The sequence below is a fragment of the Podarcis pityusensis genome (genome assembly GCF_964106645.2).
Source record: "Podarcis pityusensis genome assembly, chromosome: 14".
Classification (NCBI taxonomy): Eukaryota; Metazoa; Chordata; class Lepidosauria; order Squamata; family Lacertidae; genus Podarcis; species Podarcis pityusensis.
In genome coordinates, this window is record NC_138039.1 from 10156347 (window position 1) to 10175725 (window position 19379).

Sequence of the window (19379 nt, forward strand, 5' to 3'; positions counted from 1 at the left end):
AAGGGTAATAGGCTGAGAAGCAGGGTGCCTTTCCGCGTCCAGCCGCCTCTTAAGCCCTGCCCCTCCCCGTGAAAGAGATGCAGCAGAAATTATGTGCATGTCTGCAAACTTTTCCTTTCTACAGCCAAACTTTTCTTTCAGCCAGCCCCGAGAACTGGAAACTTGCTCAACGCGAAACCACCGCAGACATCAAGAGATGTTCCGAAGGCATGCCTTAATCCGGCAGAGATTGCAAGAAAGTACACGGAGTCCTGAGCGAGGGGGGCAAAAGTTCGAGTTTCTTTCCCACCCCTCTCCAAAGAGGCCTTTCTGCACCATCAGGTCCACGGGAGCACACAGAGATATATACATGTTGCGAACGCATGCATGGCAAGGCAAAAAAAACCCTGCTTTTGTGCACGAGCAGAGTGCATCGCCTTATACCCCAGGATTATAAACCGCCCCCCCCCAATGGTCCACAAACAAGTGGAGACTGCGGAACAAATAAATGGACCGAGCACATCTTGGTCTAGGAACAGAGAGCTTTTAGGTGCGTGCGCACGCACGCTCTCTGTCATTCACACACACACACAAAACAACTGTGGACATTGCAAGCTATGCAAGCGCTTGGGGGGGGGGGAGCCTCTAGCTGCCGCCCATCACCCCATCGCCGACCCCCGGAGAGCTTTCTCCTGCAAGGGCCAAGTGACCTTTTTGTTTGCAGAAGTTGCAACTGGGCGTGGGGGAGGGGAGGCGGACGAGAGAGGAAAAAGCAGCTCACTAAGAAAAGTCCCCTTTCCAAGTCGCAGGGGCCTGTGCAAAGGAAGGGAAAAGGGGGGGGGGATAAAAACTCAGCAGCAGCTGCAGAGGCAACCCCAGAGAGTGTTACCTGTCAACTGCCAAAGCTAAAATCAGAACTTGGAAAAGGGAGGGGGGGGCTTGCAAGGCAGCATGCAACGTTAAAGTGCTCTGCAAAACAATAACCCGGCGCTGGGGGGGGGGGGTAAAGTTGTGCAACGGGGAAGCATTTCCGCGCAGACCCACACACACAAAATGCACCACCCAACTCTACCCCCCTGCAAAACTTTTTTTTTTTTTGCACGCTCATGATTGAACCAGGCTGACATTACAGCCGCCCCAGCCCCCACATTGCAAATCCCTTCCTCCGGCTGTTCCCGGCACCTCCCCGCAAAAGCATGCAAGTTTCCTGCAACTCTCCGCCGAGCAGACCCTCCATTGCAAAATAAAAAAATTAAAATTAGCAATTGCACGCAGGGCATTTAAAGGAGCCTTGGGAGCAGCACGAGCTGCATTGCAATCGACCTCTCTTAAGCCTTCCGCCACCCTCTTTCCGACAGTTGCAACACATCTACCTTGTTTTCTGTCCATGTTGGTTTCCCAGAAGTGAAAGAACAGCGAACGGCACGCCTCGGAGGGGCGATTTTGCGCCCTGCAGAAAAGCAACCCCGGGTCGGCTGCAAGAAGCGGCGGCTAGTCGGAAAAGCACGGGTGCATGCTCCCAAGTTCTTGCGGACTAGAACCTTTATCCGCCAATTACTTCTTTTCGCCTCCTGCTCCCTTAAAAAAAATAAAACACTCTTCCTTCGTGCTCTCGGCGTGCAGAAAACCCGCAGCAAGGAGGCGAGTGGAGGGAGGAAAGGTTTGCACAGAGTCAAAGCAATCCGATTTTTTATTTTTTTTCCTTTTCCTCCCGCAGGCTAAAAAAAGAGACCCCGCGAGAGAGGCAGCAGGGAGGAGGGAGAACCAACTCCCGGTGGTAGTAAAGCGCAGCGCGATCTCTCCAGGCGGCAGCTGAGGTTGCCCCGTTCCGGGGGCTTCTCGGATTACAAGCGGAACGCAGCGCAAGTTGCAAAAAAGAGCAGCAGCAGCGTCAGGAGAGAGGAGAGAAAGAGAGAGGCCCGTGACGTCAAACAGGAAACTGGAAGGCCGCCAACTCGGGGAGGCAGCGGCCAGGCTGCCCGCGGGGGGCGGGCGAGGAAAAGCCCCGGCTCCCGGGAATCGGGGCGGAAGGGAGACAGCAGCTCTGGGACGGGACACGGAGGCTGTTCATTGCAGCCTCCTCCTCCTGCTACTGCCGCTCGCCCAAAAAGGAGATTGATCCGGCAGCCCAAGCCAGACTTTTTTGCATTGGAAACGTCGGCGCAGGATTCGAACCGGGGACCCTTTCTCTGCAAACGCGGAAAGGGGGGCGAGCGGCCCCCATGGGCAGCTGCCGCCCCTCCCTCCCTCCCAATCAAGCAAATAAATAAAAATACTTAATCACAAGTACTGTATACACTGTAGCGGTGCTTTTTTTCTTTCTGAGGGGCTCATACACCTAAACATTTTGTGAATCTAAAGTTTGGCCTCATTGAGGGGCAGTATTTCAAAAGGAATAGGAAAATGAGAGTATGCACCCCTAAACATTTTTTTACGGCAGGGGGAAAGCTCTTCACTGTAGAAAGATGGACAGATTTTTCGAAGCACTTGGGGGTCAAAAGAAAAGTAAAAGAACTGTTGTGGAGATATTTCCTTCCGAATCTGCCGAGTATGATGACAGGTGTGTGTCCTGCCCCTCCCACCCCCCAATCCTGGCTACCTGCCCCCCCACAAGATAAATCCTGGCTACGCCCATGCCAGCACCCCATTATTTCGCTCCCTGTCTGGGGGCTCACGGAAAGGCAAGCCCCATTCATGTACAGAATTGTAACTGAATCAAGCCAAGGTGCAACCCAAAGTAGGCTTAGGAAATTTTAGTTAATTTTATTAGAAATATGATTTTGGAGAACTGTTACAAGGTGATACAATGAAATTCACTTAGCGGGGATTTGAGGAAGTCACTTGACAATGAAAGTTAAATTAGGTCTTAGAAGTAATAAGTGTTTTTATTTTCTTTTTTTCTTCAGTATTGTAATGTGTTTTGTTTTGTGTGTTGTGTATGTTATTTCTGTTATAAATGTGGAAAATTTTAAAAAAATGGGAAAAAAGGAAATCATAAGATCATAGAGTTGGAAGGGACCCCGGGGGATCATCTGGCCTAACCCCCTGAAATGCAGGATTATTTTGCCCAAAGTGGGGCTCAAACCCACAACCCTAAAATTAAGAGTCTCATGCTCTACGGACTGAGCTATCCCACTTACTATAAATTCAATTTTTTTGTGGCTTTTTCTTGCCCCGAGGCAACTCTGGTTGCACAAAAAGTCCCCAAGCAGCTAATGACATAATAAAAACGCATTGTTGTTAATTATAACATTTTATTATCTAGCTATAATATTGAGTACTGTTTCTAAAAACCTTGCCGGTGTTGAATTCTAGTATTCTAAAAACTTCTTTGAGGCTTCCTTGTTGTTGTTTTTAACAATCAGGTGGCATATAATTCTTATGAAATAAATGAGTTATGAAACAGCAGAAGCATCTACTAAGAACTGTAGGCAGGTGGAAGAGTTACCTGAAAGTCGACTTCAGAGGAGAGAGTTACTTCAGAGGAATAATACTTTAGAGGACAGATCAGGTTTAGGGTGGGGGCGTTTGTGAGTAATGTGCTGTTGTTTCTCGGCCGGAAAACTGCCCACTTTCCTAGAAATGTTCCTCTCTGTGCACAAAGACAGAATCTGATTTTTATTTTTAGGTCAGGAGTGACCTCGATGACCCTTGTTTTTAGCTTAAGCCAACAGATAAATGCCAAATTGCTTGTAATACGAATGGGGGGGGGTAATAAAAATGTGGATAGCAGATACCTTTATGATAAATAGATTTGAAAGAGTCATTCCTTCCTGGATATGAGAAAAGGGGATTTTTCCCTTCAAAGATGGTGGTCAGCTGCAACACAGGCATACACGAGACGACAATCACACTTTCTCTCTCTAAAACAGTTCTCCCAAATATTTTGAGTAACAGTAAGGTAAAGGGTAAAGGGACCCCTGACCATTAGGTCCAGTCGTGGCTGACTCTGGGGTTGCGGCGCTCATCTCACTTTATTGGCCGAGGGAGCCAGCGTACAGCTTCCGGGTCATGTGGCCAGCATGACTAAGCCGCTTCTAGTGAAACCAGAGCAGCGCACGGAAACGCCATTTACCTTCCCACCAGAGCGGTACCTATTTATCTACTTGCACTTTGACGTGCTTTCGAACTGCTAGGTTGGCAGGAGCAGGGACCAAGCAACGGGAGCTCACCCCGTCGTGGGGATTCGAACCACCAACCTTCTGATCGGCAAGTCCTAGGCTCTGTGGTTTAACCCACAGCGCCACCCACATCCCCAGTAACAGTAACAGTAGGCGGAGCCTATTGGACATTGGGTGGAGCCAAGAGTGAGAAACTGGTCAACGGAAGGTAGCTAGACACAAATTCTAGCACCTTCCGCTCAGATATTCCTTCCTGCCCTGAAACTTCAGATCAAATACAGAGGCTTGCATCCAATTAAGTTTTACTTAGACTGGGCCCACTGAAATCGATAGATCATGTGCATTAATTTCAATGGGTCTTCTCTGGGTAAGACTAACACTGGAGACACTCCGAGACTTGGCAACCCTTGTGTGATTTCGCACATTACATGGACAAACCCGGGTTTCAGAACTCCAATGGGGACACACCCAAAACAGGTCTGGCCTACAAGTTTATGTCCATAGGGCGCCATCATCCTTTCAGGGCCCATGGGTACATTTGCAAACCAGAGGAGGGGCTGCAGGCCAAAACCCCTTTCTCCCCATCTGTGGCATCACTGAAATTGTCCCTGGTTGGGCTTTTAAAATGAGTCTTTTATTGGCTAAAGGCGGCCTCTTTCAAGCACAATTTCAGCAGGGATGGGGGTGGGCGGAGATAATGGAACCCTGTGGGCACGAAGGCAAACGTTTGTGGGCAGATGTGTACCCACAAGTGCCACACTGGCAACCCACATTTCAGCCCCTTGCAAGGCTCTGTGTGTGTGTGCCCTTGGCAAACATAGAATCATGGAATTGCAGAATTGGAGGGCTCCCTAAGGGTCATCTAGTCCAACACCGCTGCAATGCAGGAACCTCATCTTACACAGGCCTGCAAACTCCCTGCATTTGGCTTTAGAAGCACCGTGCATCTCTCCAAGATATGGAAGGGGAAGCCGACGACGGAAACAAAGGCTACCTCGTGTGTGCTTTTTAAAATAAACCAAATAATAACAGTAATATAATAGCACCGGTGAAAAGGTTTTGTTTGTGTTCCACTGTAGCTGGGTAGCTATGGAACTTCTTCGGGAGAGGGTGCCTCCTGGTGACAGCTCTCACCTATCCAGTTGACGCCAAACTGCCAAGCCTGGCCTCCTTCACGGCAACCTGCGTCAGGAGCGAAACAAGAGATCCTCTTTTGGAACATGAGCAAGCCAGCTGTCAGGAGGAGAGTGGAATCGGTAACCCTATGCCAGTGCGCTTGCGGGGGTTTTGATTTTTTCCCGGGGAGGGGGAAGGAGGGCAGCCGGGAGGGAGGCAGAAAGAGAAGAGATTGGATGGACTTGTTTGAAGTTAGGCAGGCGGGCACGGGAGTGAAACACGACTCGGTGCAAGATCTGCGCTAGGAGGAGCATTTGTGCACTGTTATCAAATTGATGCACCATCCGCCACAAATGTACAATTTCTGCATCAATACTGCAAATAAAAAAAACTGTCTGGAGGGGCTCATAATGATTTAATAATGTACCTCTTTGCTCAGTGCGGGGTGGGGTAAGAGAGAGATTTTAAGTAAGCGCTACAGCATGGTTGCAAAAGTTAGATCCCTTCCTCTACACCAAAGTCTCAATCAAAACCGGGACCTCTCTGCAGCTGAGTTTTAGGAAGGGTGAGGGGAGACGATGTTTGCTCCCAAGACGGATAAACCTCCCTCTTCTGCCCAGCTATTAAAGGTAGCAGAGGTCCAGTCCTGATTATTATTAACTAAGCTGCTAGACACCATATACTTAGTATGATTCCCAAATGCATCTACTCTTTTAAGGACAGATTCGAACACTCAATCCCTGACATGGTACTAAATAGATTTCCAGCTCGCTTTTGGGGGTAACTAGCCCCTTGTAAAGCAGATTACAGCACATTTGTAAAAGCAGAATGAATAAACAAACCATAAATAAATAGCTAAGGTGGCGGTAGCAGAGAAAACCTCTGTTGAAAAGCACCGGGCATTGAAACTAACCACATGCAAAAAGGGAGGCCAGACGTTCTTCCAAAGAAAATGTGGAGTCGCCGTAAAAGAGGCTCTGTCCTTGGTACTCACTAATCACACAGCTTTCACCAGTAGATTACAGAGCCTCAAATGCTGATTATAAAGCTCGAGCAAGCGCATATGAACTGACGCAGATCCTGCAATCATCACCTAATTCATTTGCCCCATTCATGAGCAGTCCAGATAGCAGCAATACAAGAACAGGGCTTTTCTACTGTGGCTCCCTATTTGTGGAATGTTCTCCCCAGGGACGCTCGCTTGGCCCCTTTCATTACATATCTTTAGGCACCAGGCGAAAACATTCCTCTTTTCCCAGGCCTTTGCTTACTGTATTTTTTGCTCCATAAGACGCACCTGACCATCAGACGCACCTAGTTTTTAAGAGGGGGAATGCAAGAAAAAATATATTCTTTAAAGGGAGCGCTGCACAGAGTCTGTATGCATCCCAGGCTCTGCTCAGCGCTCCCTTTCACAAGCCACATGGAGCATGTGTGCGGCGCTTGCAGGCTTTTCCCCAGGAGGGAGAAGGGCAGCCCCATCACTGACGGGCTACCCTTCGCCCTCCTCAGGGGAAAAGCCCCCAAGAGCCACACAAACGTTCTGCACGGCTCTTTAAAGGGAGCACGGCTCTTGGGGGCTTTTCCGGGAGGTGGGGGAAGGGACAGAACTACATGCAGTGATCCCTCTTGCTGTTCTGGCTTCTGGGATACCTGCACAGCTTGCATTCGCTCCATAAGACGCACACACATTTCCCCTTATTTTTAAGGAGGGAAAAAGTGTGTCTTATAGAGCGAAAAATGTAGTAATTAAACAATCTATGGCAGGCTTCCTCAACCTCGGCCCTCCAGGTGTTTTTGGCCTACAACTCCCATGATCCCTAGCTAGCAGGAACAGTGGTCAGGGATGCTGGGAATTGTAGTCTCAAAACATCTGGGGGGGGCGAGGTTGAAGAAGCCTGATCTATGGCCTTTTAAATTACGGAGGGAGCAGTGTTAGAAACTCAGGTATATAAGCTCACTACCAAATGGCAGTGAACCCTGCACTCCTTGGAGGAAAAGGTGGGATATAAATACAATAAGCTCTTCTTGTTTAACTGTGTAAGAAAGCTGGAAACAGCCAGCCAGACGGAGATGTCGGTCGCCAACGTGGCATCCCCATGAGATCTCCATGTGCTTACAATTGGACCAGCACCAGTCAAAAAACGCACCTGGCGCCTGGCTAATTTCGAACATCGGGAAGGGGTGTTGTTTTGCTTGTTACTATGTTATGTATTTTTGCATTTTTATATTGTACACCACCCTGTGATGTAGAAATTTAATAAATACATACAGTATATAAATCCTGCTGACCAAGTTGAGCATTTCTGTTAGCTGCTGGGAACAGAATGCAGTAAACGCAGAATTATTTTTAATTTTTTAAATTTTTTAATAAATTTTATTGGAAATTTTATTTACAACATAACATAAACCCCACCCCCCAATACATTTCTGTATTGGGGTGGGGGGTACAGTCAACGCAGAATTAAACCCCGTCCTCCCACCCATAGGCTGATGTCACCATGGTTGGGGAATGGCCTGGCAGGCCGCACTGGACCCCATTTTTGACTCACCAGCTGCAAGCTCCATCCACTGTATTAAGGGAAATTGCATGCATGCATGTATATTATATATATGACAAGCTTGCTACGTAAATGTATATATCTGGATAAATTTGAGACAAACACTGGTGAATTTTCATTAGGCCTTTTTTTTAAAAAATCACTTAATGTGGAGAACTGAACTTAGGGAAAACGAGAAACCAAATTTGACAGATTCACCAACTTCACAGGGTTGTTGTGGTGATGAAATGGGCAGAATCAGGTGTGCCACCTTGAGTTCTTTATGGGAAAGACGGAACACAAATGCAATAGTAACAACATAATGGAATAGAAACGCACACTGTCTTATTGCTTCCCAAGGGCTGGTAGGAATACTGGTCATCGTTACCTGATCAAAGAGAAATCGAAGTTTCAGTGCGGCTGGAGAAACTTGTTCATCTCTCATTCTCTCTCTCTCTGCCCCCTCCTAACTATCATTCCGAAGTGAGTCAGTCTAGGAAACAATAGGGCACCCAATTGCTTTACCTTCAAACGAGCAGAGAGTTTCGTCATCACCAAAAAATGCCCCAATTACATTACGTTAAGTTAAACCATATACGTTGAGTGAGACTTGTGGGGAAAGGGGGTGGGGAGGAGGACCGTGGCTGAGTTAACCACAAAATTCTTGCATTATGAGGCTGTGCCTCTTCAGCCCCTCTATAATGGGACCCAGATGGGCTGCAGCGGCACAGATCTCCATATACAGAGAGGCGCGCTGAGGTTTGCTCTGCAGAAAGCCTAAGAAGTGGATAGCAACCTTCCCCGCAAGGCTGGCTCCCTCGAACCATTTCTGCTGATTGGATTTTAGAACTGTGATCTCATAAGCCCCTAGAGAAAAGGGGCGGGGGAGACTTTTTTTTTCATCCAACTCAGCAAAAAAATTCCAGCTCATGCAAGACTCAGGCACATGAGCTGACCTGGCACTAAACCCGCGATCCAGCGGGCTTGCAAGGCCGTGGGCACAGCAGATTCACCAGCTAGAGGAAGAGAAACCAGGAAGGGGCTGGGTGGAAAGCAGCAATTGAGCCTTGGAGGTATGGAGAACCAGTAAAGAGGAGGGTTTTTGAGACAGACAGTAGTTGTGTGGAAAGGAATTGCACACTCATGGCATGCTCTCTCTGATACAAGAAAAAGACACATCACAGGCAGAAGCAGGGGTGTGGCCAAGAGGCAGGCCCAAGACACAAATTTACATATGCTAATGTATACGAATAGATGCTAATTTAAAATCCAATCACAGCAAATTAAGATGTACAAGCTTTCTGCTTTGCAGCACAGCCACAAACCCCATAAGCAAATAATTATATCTCTTTTGGTTATGTTTTTAAAAGTTGCAGAGGGGAGAGAAGGGGATGGAGATATGGGGCCCAGACTGAAAAAAAACCAGGGCTTAAGTCATTCTTGAACACCTGGGAAGAAGGATTCAGATTAGCCTCCTGCCCACCAACATGCAGTATTTTTCAGCCTGCAGGGAGAAGGAATGTGAGGAGGCAAGGCTTTCCATCCTCTGCATTTGTCACAATCAGCGCTGTTTCCCTTCGGCTGCAGTTCGGCTTCCTCCAAAAGCAACATAATTAACAATGGGTATATGCAGCTTTGCATGCCTTCACTCAGTAGAGGGCAGGGTTGAGTGTAACAGGGTTGAGTGCGCACTCTCTCTCCCCCTCTCCCTCCTGCATGAGATAACCATGAAAAACTAGCTGCACTGTGTAGGTTAGAATCTGATGCCATCCTTGTAAATACAAAGAAACTCAGTATGTTCTTTTTTTGTTTAATAATTTTTACAGATTTTCTTTTCACATGTCAAATATCCAACATCCTTACTAAACATTCATTTTCCAATGTCCCCCCTCCCAGTTGACGTCCCTCAGCTTCCATTTCTAGTTTGTTACATCGAATGATACATTCTGCTGTTTGTATATAATACTATGTTATACTTCTTGCTCTCTGTAAATCAAATTGTAAATGTTTATTTAAATCCTGCCAACGAGTCCATATTTTTTTGTTGTTTCTGCAAATATACTGTAAAGGGTTCCCATTCTTTTTCAAAATCACCATTGTCCTTTTCACGCAGTTTGTCCGTTAGCGTTGCTCACTTGTAAAGAACCTGTTCTTTACCAGTGGGACCTTGGTGCAATCCATTTACTCTTCTTAAGCAATGGTAGTGAGGCGCGAATGAGACAAAATGGGCAGACCCAGCTTCCAAACTATTAAAACTCTCCTATAAACTAACTGATTTTATTAATTTCTTTAGAAACCCAAGGATTAATTATGCTGTTACATAATTAACTTCAGTCCGTTCTAATGGAAGGGAAACATCAAAAGCGATGCAGCTCAGAGGTGGAGCATGAGCCTTGCATGCAGAACAATGTCCTAATGTTTGATCCCAGACATCTCCAGGCAAGGCAAGGTGAGGCCTATGTCTGAAACCCTGGAGAGCTGCCATCAGCCAGAGCAGACGCTGGCAAGCCATATAGGCCAATGGTCTGCTACCAGGCAGCTTCCTAAGTTCCTACAAGCAAAATAAATTTACATCTGCATATCACAAAAGAAATTTGCATCTGCATATCACACAGCGAAGTCCCAGCGTACTGTCTTTCCGCATGCAGGCAGTGTTCTAAATTAAAGGTAAAGGTAAAGGGACCCCTGACCACTAGGTCCAGTCGTGGCCGACTCGGGTTGCGGCGCTCATCTCACTTTATTGGCCGAGGGAGCCGGCGTACAGCTTCCGGGTCATGTGGCTAGCATGACCAAGCTGCTTCTGGCGAACCAGAGCAGCGCATGAAAACGCCGTTTACCTTCCCGCCGGAGTGGTACCTATTTATCTACTTGGACTTTGACGTGCTTTCGAACTGCTAGGTTGGCAGGAGCTCGGACTGAGCAATGGGAGCTGACCCCGTCGCGGGGATTCGAACCGCCGACCTTCTGATCAGCAAGTCCTAGGCTCTGTGGTTTAACCCACAGCGCCACCTGCGTCCCCTTAACCTAGCTCAAGGTAGTCATCTGAACTAGCCAGAGGTTTAACTGAGAATCAATCACAATCCGTCCATTATTTGAAAAATAAAGACTTTGCAGCCGCCTTGCAACTAGACATTCCGTTTTGGCGACTGCAACCTTGGTTTAAGGAGCCTTTTGGCGCCTAGCTTATGTATCTGAGTTTCTAAGACTGCATGCGGGGAGTTTGACAGGGGTGGGAACATTCAGATGTGCAGCTCTCCCCCTTGCAATCTAAAGAGGTACAGTTCCAGCAACACCGTAGCTCTTGCTTCCCACTGGCTTTTTACATTATTATTTTTTGGCACCGACTGTCCACATTCTTGTGCTCTAGCAGGTCAGCTCTGAAAGATGTGGTGCCCTGAGACCCCGTCTGCCAGCAACAGCGTGGCTGGCCTTGCAGAACGAAAGCGGGCTGCACACTCAACTCTTCCTGCAAGGGAAGCGATTCTCAGAACGAGGAGCGACTGGAAGAGAGGCCAGCGTGACTCAGCGCCTTGCCGACAAGCCTGGAGCTCGGCCAGAGCTCACTTCTATCTAGGGCAGGGGGCCTTTGCAAGCTCCGAAGGTAGCACAAGGAGGAAGGCTGGAGGCAGAAAATGAAAATGCACCCCTTCAACACCGTCGCACCTCTTGCGCAGCTCAGTGCACAGTAGACCAGGGGCTCAACCATGGCAGGTGGCCATGCAACCTCTGCTTAAAAGCCTTCAGTGAAGGCAAGCCCCTTTGTTTTTGCATGTTGTTCTCCACTAACACTTGCATTCTTGTGCATATATTTTTATGCAAATTTTACACTAATAAGTGCATTCTTGTGCACAGCACGTGGCTGGAACGCTGCATGCATAATTCAGAGACGTGCAACTCTGAAGGAACTGCTGTGTTTCAGTTTGTTTCAGGAAGGGCAAATAAGGCAAGGCTCACCTTTAAATGCAAACCGATTCCAAATTCTTTCTGCTTCCCAACTGATCACCACCCCATCTCAAAGATTTCTGCCTAAGACAATCTAGTTTTAAAATATGCATCATTAAAGCATCATTGTAACTGAGAGGGTAGTTTCCAAGATTACATGGAAATCTAGCTTTGCAGGTTTTCCCCCTCCACTATCCCCAGTTATGACGAAGGAAATAAAAAGTCATTCAGTTCTATGGAAATTGAATTTCCCCACGGCAGGCTAGTCCCAGGCACAAAAGCACCCCATCCCTTCCCAGCTCAAGATCTCAAAGGCTGTGAATCAACCCTCCTGGAATCAGCAGGGCAGGACTTTCAAGGCAGAGGTCTGGGCCCCACCCAGAAGAATGGACAGGAAAGCCCCCAAACAGAGCAGGGCTGCCTTGCCCCATTTTGAAATGAGTGAAGGACTATACTGTCATGAGCAGGGGTGTGTGTGACACATTGCACCCATTCAATGCAGCCTAAAAGTACCTAATGATTGCTTCTTCTTTGGCGATCACTCATAGCCGAGTAAGATTGTCTTCCATAAACACAGTTTTAACAGTGAGTCCATAAGTGACTGGAGGCCAATTCTGGATCCACACATCCTTCCACAGTGGGGACATAGGTTTCCGGGTGGGAGTTGGTCACGGTGAGGGTTTGCCAAGCATGCCTTTCTCTTAGCACGTTTCTCCCTTGCGTCCCGAGTTTAAGTGTCTTCAAAGCCCATAACAACAATAATTTATTATTTATACCCCACCCATCTGGCTAGATTTCCCCAGCCACTTTGGGCGGCTTCCAACAAAATATTAAAATACAGTGGTACCTCGGGTTTAGAACTTATTAGTTCTGGAGGTCTGTTCTTAACCTAAGGTACCACTTTAGCTAATGGGGCCTCCCGCTGCCGCCGTGCAATTTCTGTTCTCATCCTGAAGCAAAGTTCTTAACCCGAGGTACTATTTCTGGGTTAGCAGAGTCTGTAACCTGAAGCATCTGTAACCCGAGGTACCACTGTGCAATAGTCTGTTAAACATTAAAATCTTCCCTAAACAGGACTGCCTTCAGATGTCTTCTAAAAGTCTGCTAGTTGTTTTTCTCTTTGACATCTGGTGGGAGGGTGTTCCACAGGGCGGGCGCCACGACCGGGAAGGTCCTCTGCCTTGTTTCCTTTAACTTGGCTTCTCGCAGTGAGGGAACTGCCAGAAGGCCCTCGGCGCTGGACCTCAGTGTCTGGGCAGAACGATGGGGGTGGAGACGGTCCTTCAGGTGTCCTTCAGCCCATGACACCTTTGGTAAAGGCTGCTCTCCAGTTGGAGCACTTGCAGGCCAGTGTGTCCCAGTTGTCAGTGTTTATACTACATTTTTTTAGATTTGCCTTGAGAGAGTTTTTAAACCTCTTTTGTTGACCACCAGCATTACATTTTCAATTTTTAAGTTCGGAATAGAGTAGTTGCTTTGGAAGACGATAATCAGGAATCTGCACAACATGACTAGTCCAACAAAGTTGATGTTGAAGAATCAACCTACAAATTGCACCCAAGTCGTCGCTGCCACACTTTTGCCTTCCAGTAACAGAAGAACAGCGTGTCACCTGCCTACATGTCTGCCTTTCCTCTAGCTACAGTTGCTGTGATGTCCAAATGTACACTTTTTTATTTTTTAAAAATACATTTTCCCCTGTTTTGTTTTATATATGTAAAAAAGTCAGAGCAGCGTACAAAACAAAGTTCTGTTTATTACATTTATAAACCATCTTTATCCTCCAAGGAGCTCAAGGTGGTTGTTTTCTTCCCCGTTTTATCCTTACAACTACCTTGTGAGGTAGGTTAGGCCGAGAGATTGTGACTGGCCCAAGGCCACCCAGTGAATTCCATGGCCAAGTAGGGATTTGAACCCGGCTCTCCCAGGCCCTAGTCCAACAGTTTAACCACTACACCACCCTGGTTCTCCCCATACACTCAGATCAACTTTAATATATAAAGCTCTTAACCGCTTAGGACCAGTTTATTGTGGAATTGCCTTATCCCCTATACGCCCATTTGACCACTTCAGTAAGCAGAAGTCGCCCTGTTACACATACGATCCACATTTGTGAGAAACTGATCTTTAACTGTGGTAGCAGCTACACTTTGGAACTCCCTGCTGATTGGATATCAGGAACCTTTGCTGTATTCTTTTCAGCACCTGCTTAAAACTATTTTGTTTAGGCAAGTCTATCTGGACATACAGATGTTGATGTTGTTCTTTTTAGATTAACTGCCGATTTTAATTACTTTAAGCAACTGTAAACATTTAAACTGTTATTGATAATCTGAATATTTCTTGTAAACTGCCAGGAAGTTTTACTGCAATCATAAATAATGAAATATTGGAGGTCCTGTCCCCACGCCTGCCCCCCCCCTCCTGCCGGATTAAGTACAGCAGGTAGACAGAGAAGGAGGAGGATGCTGATGCTCTAAAGTCTGCAGTCTCCCCAAGGAAGTTTGTCTTGCCTGTCATCATAAGACATTTTCCCCAGCTAATTAAAACCTGACTTTCAGGATGCCTTTGGGGAGGTTGGTATTGATCTGCTGCAGCGATTTTGCTGCATCATCAAGAACATGGGTAGGCAACCTAAGGCCCGGGGGCCGGATCCGGCTCAATTGCCTTCTAAATCTCACAGACAGTCCGGGAATCAGTGTGTTTTTACATGAGTAGAATGTGTGCTTTTATTGAAAATGCACCTCTGGGTTATTTGTGGGGCCTGCCTGGTGTTTTTATATGAACAGAATGCGTCCTTTTATTTAAAATGCATCTCTGGGTTATTTGTGGGGCCTGCCTGGTGTTTTTACATGAGTAGAATGTGTGCTTTTATTTAAAATGCATCTCTGGGGGCATAGGAATTCATTCATTCCCTCCCCAAAAATATACCGTATTTTTCGCTCTATAACACGCACCAGACCATAAGACGCACCTAGTTTTTGGAGGAGGAAAACAAGAAAAAAAATATTCTGAATCTCAGAAGCCAGAACAACAAGAGGGATCGCTGTGCAGCGAAAGCAGCAATCCCTCTTGCTGTTCTGGCTTCTGGGATAGCTGCGCAGCCTGCATTCGCTCCATAAGACGCACACACATTTCCCCTTACTTTTTAGGAGGGAAAAAGTGAGTCTTATAGAGCAAAAAATACGGTATATACTCCAGCCCCCCCCCCCAATAAGGTCTGAAGGACAGTGGACCGGCCCCCTGCTGAAAAAGTTTGCTGACCCCTGATCAAGAACATAGAATGTCGCTTTCTGTACCACAGGGGTGTGGAACCTGTGGCCCCCCAGATATTGCTGACACACAATTCCCACCATCCCTGACCACTGGTCTTCCTGGTCGAAGCTGATGTGGAGCTGGAGAGCCACAAGGTTCCTGTCCTCACTTATGCCAAGTCAGACTGCTGGTTTTTCTTCCTCAGCAGCATTCAATATTTTTCCAGGGGTCTCAGGCAACTCTCTATCCCAATCCTTATCTAGGGACATGTTTTGCATCCAAAGCCTGTGCTCTCAACTCACTACCATTAAGAAGCACGCTCAATGTGCAGGCCTGCTAGATCTGCAGCTTACACCCACCAGGAGTGATGCCTTAACGGCTTCCACGGGTGGACAAAAATAAAAGATCTTTTAAAAATAAAAAAATGGATCCCCCCCCATTTAAATTGGATTCCCCCCTTTAAATTGGATCCCCCCCCCTTTAAATTGGATTTTTAAAATAAAATGCTTTCAGAGGAAATATCTTTCTAAAGATAGTTTTCTATTTAAGTTACATTATAGTCCAAAGGCTATTCATCAGGAAATAAGGATTTGGTTTAAGTTTTTCATGTGTGCTAAAACTCAGTCTAAGGCGTTTTTGTTTAAAGAAATTGTTTAACCGCCTCAGTTAACAAACAGGGATACATGTGCTATAATGTTATTGTTTTAGTTAAATAGTTTAAATCCTTATTAAGGAAATGATTATTTTTCTCCTTCCAATGAAATACAGCAGAAAAGTTGTCCAAATATAAACAGTTAACTTATTAAACCTCACAATAATTTCATAATTATCTGTCTGTGTATTTCTAACAGCATAACCAAATCAGTTATTTTTTATATAACTGTAAAAACTACTCTGAAAAATTTATTATTCCAAAAATGAAACCTTCCACTGGTTGTAAATATTAAGATTACACCAGCAAGAATGAGTCTTTCTGTAAAAAAAATGATTCTAATCACGTCTTACTGACTAGTGATTTAAATCGTGATTTAAATTGATTTGATTAAAATCAAATCCACCCTGGCCAGGAGTATTTTGGACACCACATGGCAGGACAGTCTCAAACAAACGTGTGCTCTCGCAAGCCCATGTTCCCAGCATGTTCGCAATCCTGTCTCCGCGACATCTGCTCTGGCTTGGTCATGCCCACAGAATGGAAGATGGCAAGATCCCCAAGGATGTGCTCTATGGGGCACTGGTTTCAGGCACTGGGGCCCATTGCCAGACCCACTCTATGTGTTACAAAGATGTCTGCAAACATGACACGAAGGCTGGCAAAACCAACCCGGCCATGCGGGAATCCCTCGCGGACGACCGCAGTGCCTGGAGACAAGCAGTCAAATCCTGTATCCATAGCAGTGACCAGAGGAGGAGTGACGGCTGGGAGGAGCTCAGAGAGAAGAAACACCATGGTGCATCTGCAGCGACAAAACTGGGCGCCTTCATCTTCCCCAGCTGCAACAAAACACGTCTCTCCTGTATCCGTCTCTACAGCCACAGCAGGCGCTGCGACTCTCCAAGAGATTGACTTTACTCCAAAAAGGCGCAAACCTCCATTGCCTCCAGAGACAGACAGAGCAGAGGTTATATTTTCTGAGAATCCTCCGGAAAAACAATCTCTCAAAGGACCTGTTGATGGCATTTTACCATTGTACTGTGGAGAGTGTATTAACTTATGTTCTGTGTGTGTGGTTTGGGAGCTGCACGGTCAGGGGAAAAACAATGCTGTCCAGGGTTGTAAAGACTGCAGAGAGAATAATTGGGTGCACTCTTCCCACCTTAGATCAAATCTATGCTGTCAGGTGCCATAAGAAAGCGGCAGGATAGTACGCACCCCGGAAATGATCTCTTTCAGCTTCTGCCTTCTGGAAGAAGGCATAGGGGTATAAAGGGCAGGACTAGCCGCCTGAGAAACAGTTTCTACGTAAATGCAATTCTGGTTCTAAACGCAGCATAAGGGGTCTCTATAGTATAGTGTATTTTAAAATGGGATTTTAGAGTTTTTAGGGGGTTTTGAATGTTTTGTGTAGTTTTTCAATTTCATTGTTCTGCATGGGACAATGACAATAAAGATATTGTCAGGCAAAGATTGTGCTCTATGCCTGAGCCACCTGTTCGTTCCCCTAAGATTTTTATTTATGGTTGCTGGGTTTAAAAATGCTTTGCAGTTAACTGATTTGGGCTCTTGAACGTAAGAAAAGTAGAATTTTGTAAATACGTTAAGAAGTAAAAAAATAAATAAATACAAAGGACCCCCCAAAAAAACCTTTAAAAAACCAAACCCCACTTTGTCATGAAGCTTCATTTATTTCTGTTCTTGTTTAGTACATTTCTACGCCACTTTCATCCGAGGATCACAGGGCTGTTTACAACATAAAAACACAAAGATAACGCACGTAGCATAGTAACAAACACTAACAAGGATCATCGGGTGACCTTGAGCTGTCACTCTCAGCCCGACTGACCTCGCAGGGGCCTTGTGAAGATAAAGTTATGGTGGAGGAAAGGACCGCACTGTCCTGAGCAGGTGGCATTTTTTAAAAATGGAATAATTGGAATGACTAGTACAGTGGTACCTCAGGTTAAGTACTTAATGCGTTCCGGAGGTCCGTTCTTAACCTGAAACTGTTCTTAACCTGAAGCACCACTTTAGCTAATAGGGCCTCCTGCTGCCGCCGCACCGCCGGAGCACAATTTCTGTTCTCATCCTGAAGCAAAGTTCTTAACCTGAGGTAAGATTTCTGGGTTAGCAGAATCTGTAACCTGAAGCGTATGTAACCTGAGGTACCACTGTTACAGAATACAACAGCAGAAACAGCAGCCAACAAGTCAACTCAAAGGCTGTTTGGAAAAGTTATTGATCAGTCTTTGAAAGGGGAGCATTCATACCAACATCCTTAAGGAATAGTACCTTGTTTCCTAGGCTTAACAGCATGCTTCCATAAACCATTATTTTACACCCACAGGTGTTTTGTGTGGTTTTAAAGCATATTTTGAGCCTGAACCACAATAGAGGATTGAATTCAGGAAATCTTGAACTGCACCAACATTCCTTTGCTTGTGTAAGAGAAACGCAGAATAAATAAAGCGGGGGGGGGGGGTGTTTCATACAATTCTCCAGGGAGGAACTCAAGAACAGCGCAAACAAGAAGGGTGGCAGTAGTTAGCATCTGAAGATGAAAGAGAAAGAGAGAAACATTCCTCAGCTTCTTCCCGTGCAATTGTTACCAGCACAATTCAAGGAAAGGACGTTAACAAGGAAAACCCAACTTCTAACTAAAGCCTTGTCCATCCCAACCTGAAAAGGCTCAGCGAAATGTTGATTTTCTGGCAGATAAGGCTTTTATAGCAGGCCTAGGTTCAAACACACCTGGAAAGTCTGTGGTTCCAGACATTACGGAATGGTTTGGAGACACAGGGAGGAGAGGAAGCACATGTCCCTTCACGCTTCCTGTTCCCTTCATTTCTTGGTACGGTATATCCGACATGGACATTATGCATCTCTCCATGTGTTAGGAACAGGTTTGCACACAAGGAATGGGGAAGCTGCAGCCCTCAAGATGTTGCTACACTGCGGTTCCCATTATCCCCATTCAGCATCACTAATGATCCAGGATGATGGGAGATGCAGTCCACAGGCACCCAACGGAAGCACAAGAGACAGGCTCTTGCTGTGTGTTGTCCCCACACATTACATTGTGTCCAAAACCACTTGTACATTTTTATTTTTAAATCAGGGTCTGTATGGTGCAGTATTGGGACGAGGGTGGCGCTGTGGGTTAAACCACAGAGCCTAGGACTTGCCGATCAGAAGGTCGGCGGTTCGAATCCCCACGACGGGGTGAGCTCCCGTTGCTCGGTCCCTGCTCCTGCCAACCTAGCAGTTTGAAAGCACCTCAAAGTGCAAGTAGATAAATAGGTACCACTCTGGTGGGAAGGTAAACGACGTTTCCATGCGCTGCTCTGGTTTGCCAGAAGCGGCTTAGTCATGCTGGCCACATGACCCAGAAGCTGTACGCCGGCTCCCTCAGCCAATAAAGCGAGATGAGAGCCGCAACCCCAGAGTCGGCCACGATTGGACCTAATGGTCAGGGGTCCCTTTACCTTTTTATGGTGCAGTGGTTGGAGTGTTGTAGGACCTGAGAGACCAGGGTTGTTAAGAGGATGAAATGAAGAGAGGAGAACCATGCACAATCCGGCGAGTCCTTTGCGAAAAGGCAGGATATAAATGTAAATAAACGAATACTGCACTCAGAGAGCCAGTGTGGTGTAGTGGTTAAGAGCGGTAGTCTTGTAATCTGGGGAACCGGGTTCGCGTCTCCGCTCCTCCACATGCAGCTGCTGGGTGACCTTGGGCCAGTCATACTTCTTTGAAGTCTCTCAGCCC

The 19379-nt window shown here is 46.5% G+C and overlaps 1 protein-coding gene across 3 annotated transcripts in view; it reads right to left on the minus strand.

Annotated features, from left to right (window-relative positions):
* MAP2K3 (mitogen-activated protein kinase kinase 3) overlaps window positions 1–19379 on the minus strand; it is a 65835-nt gene that overhangs the window by 30588 nt on the left and 15868 nt on the right. The window contains exon 1 of one of the 3 annotated variants that reach the window (XM_080981219.1): window positions 3428–3450. The exons of 1 other annotated variant lie outside the window; for it this stretch is intronic. Coding sequence is in view for 1 of the 2 variants with exons in the window: in XM_080981217.1 (XP_080837343.1) it covers window positions 1353–1368 (16 nt within the window). In the remaining variant the exon portion in view is untranslated. Of the gene's footprint in view, window positions 1–1352; window positions 2166–3427; window positions 3451–19379 lie in introns of those variants that run through there. One more of the 3 variants, XM_080981217.1, reaches the window with a different exon arrangement.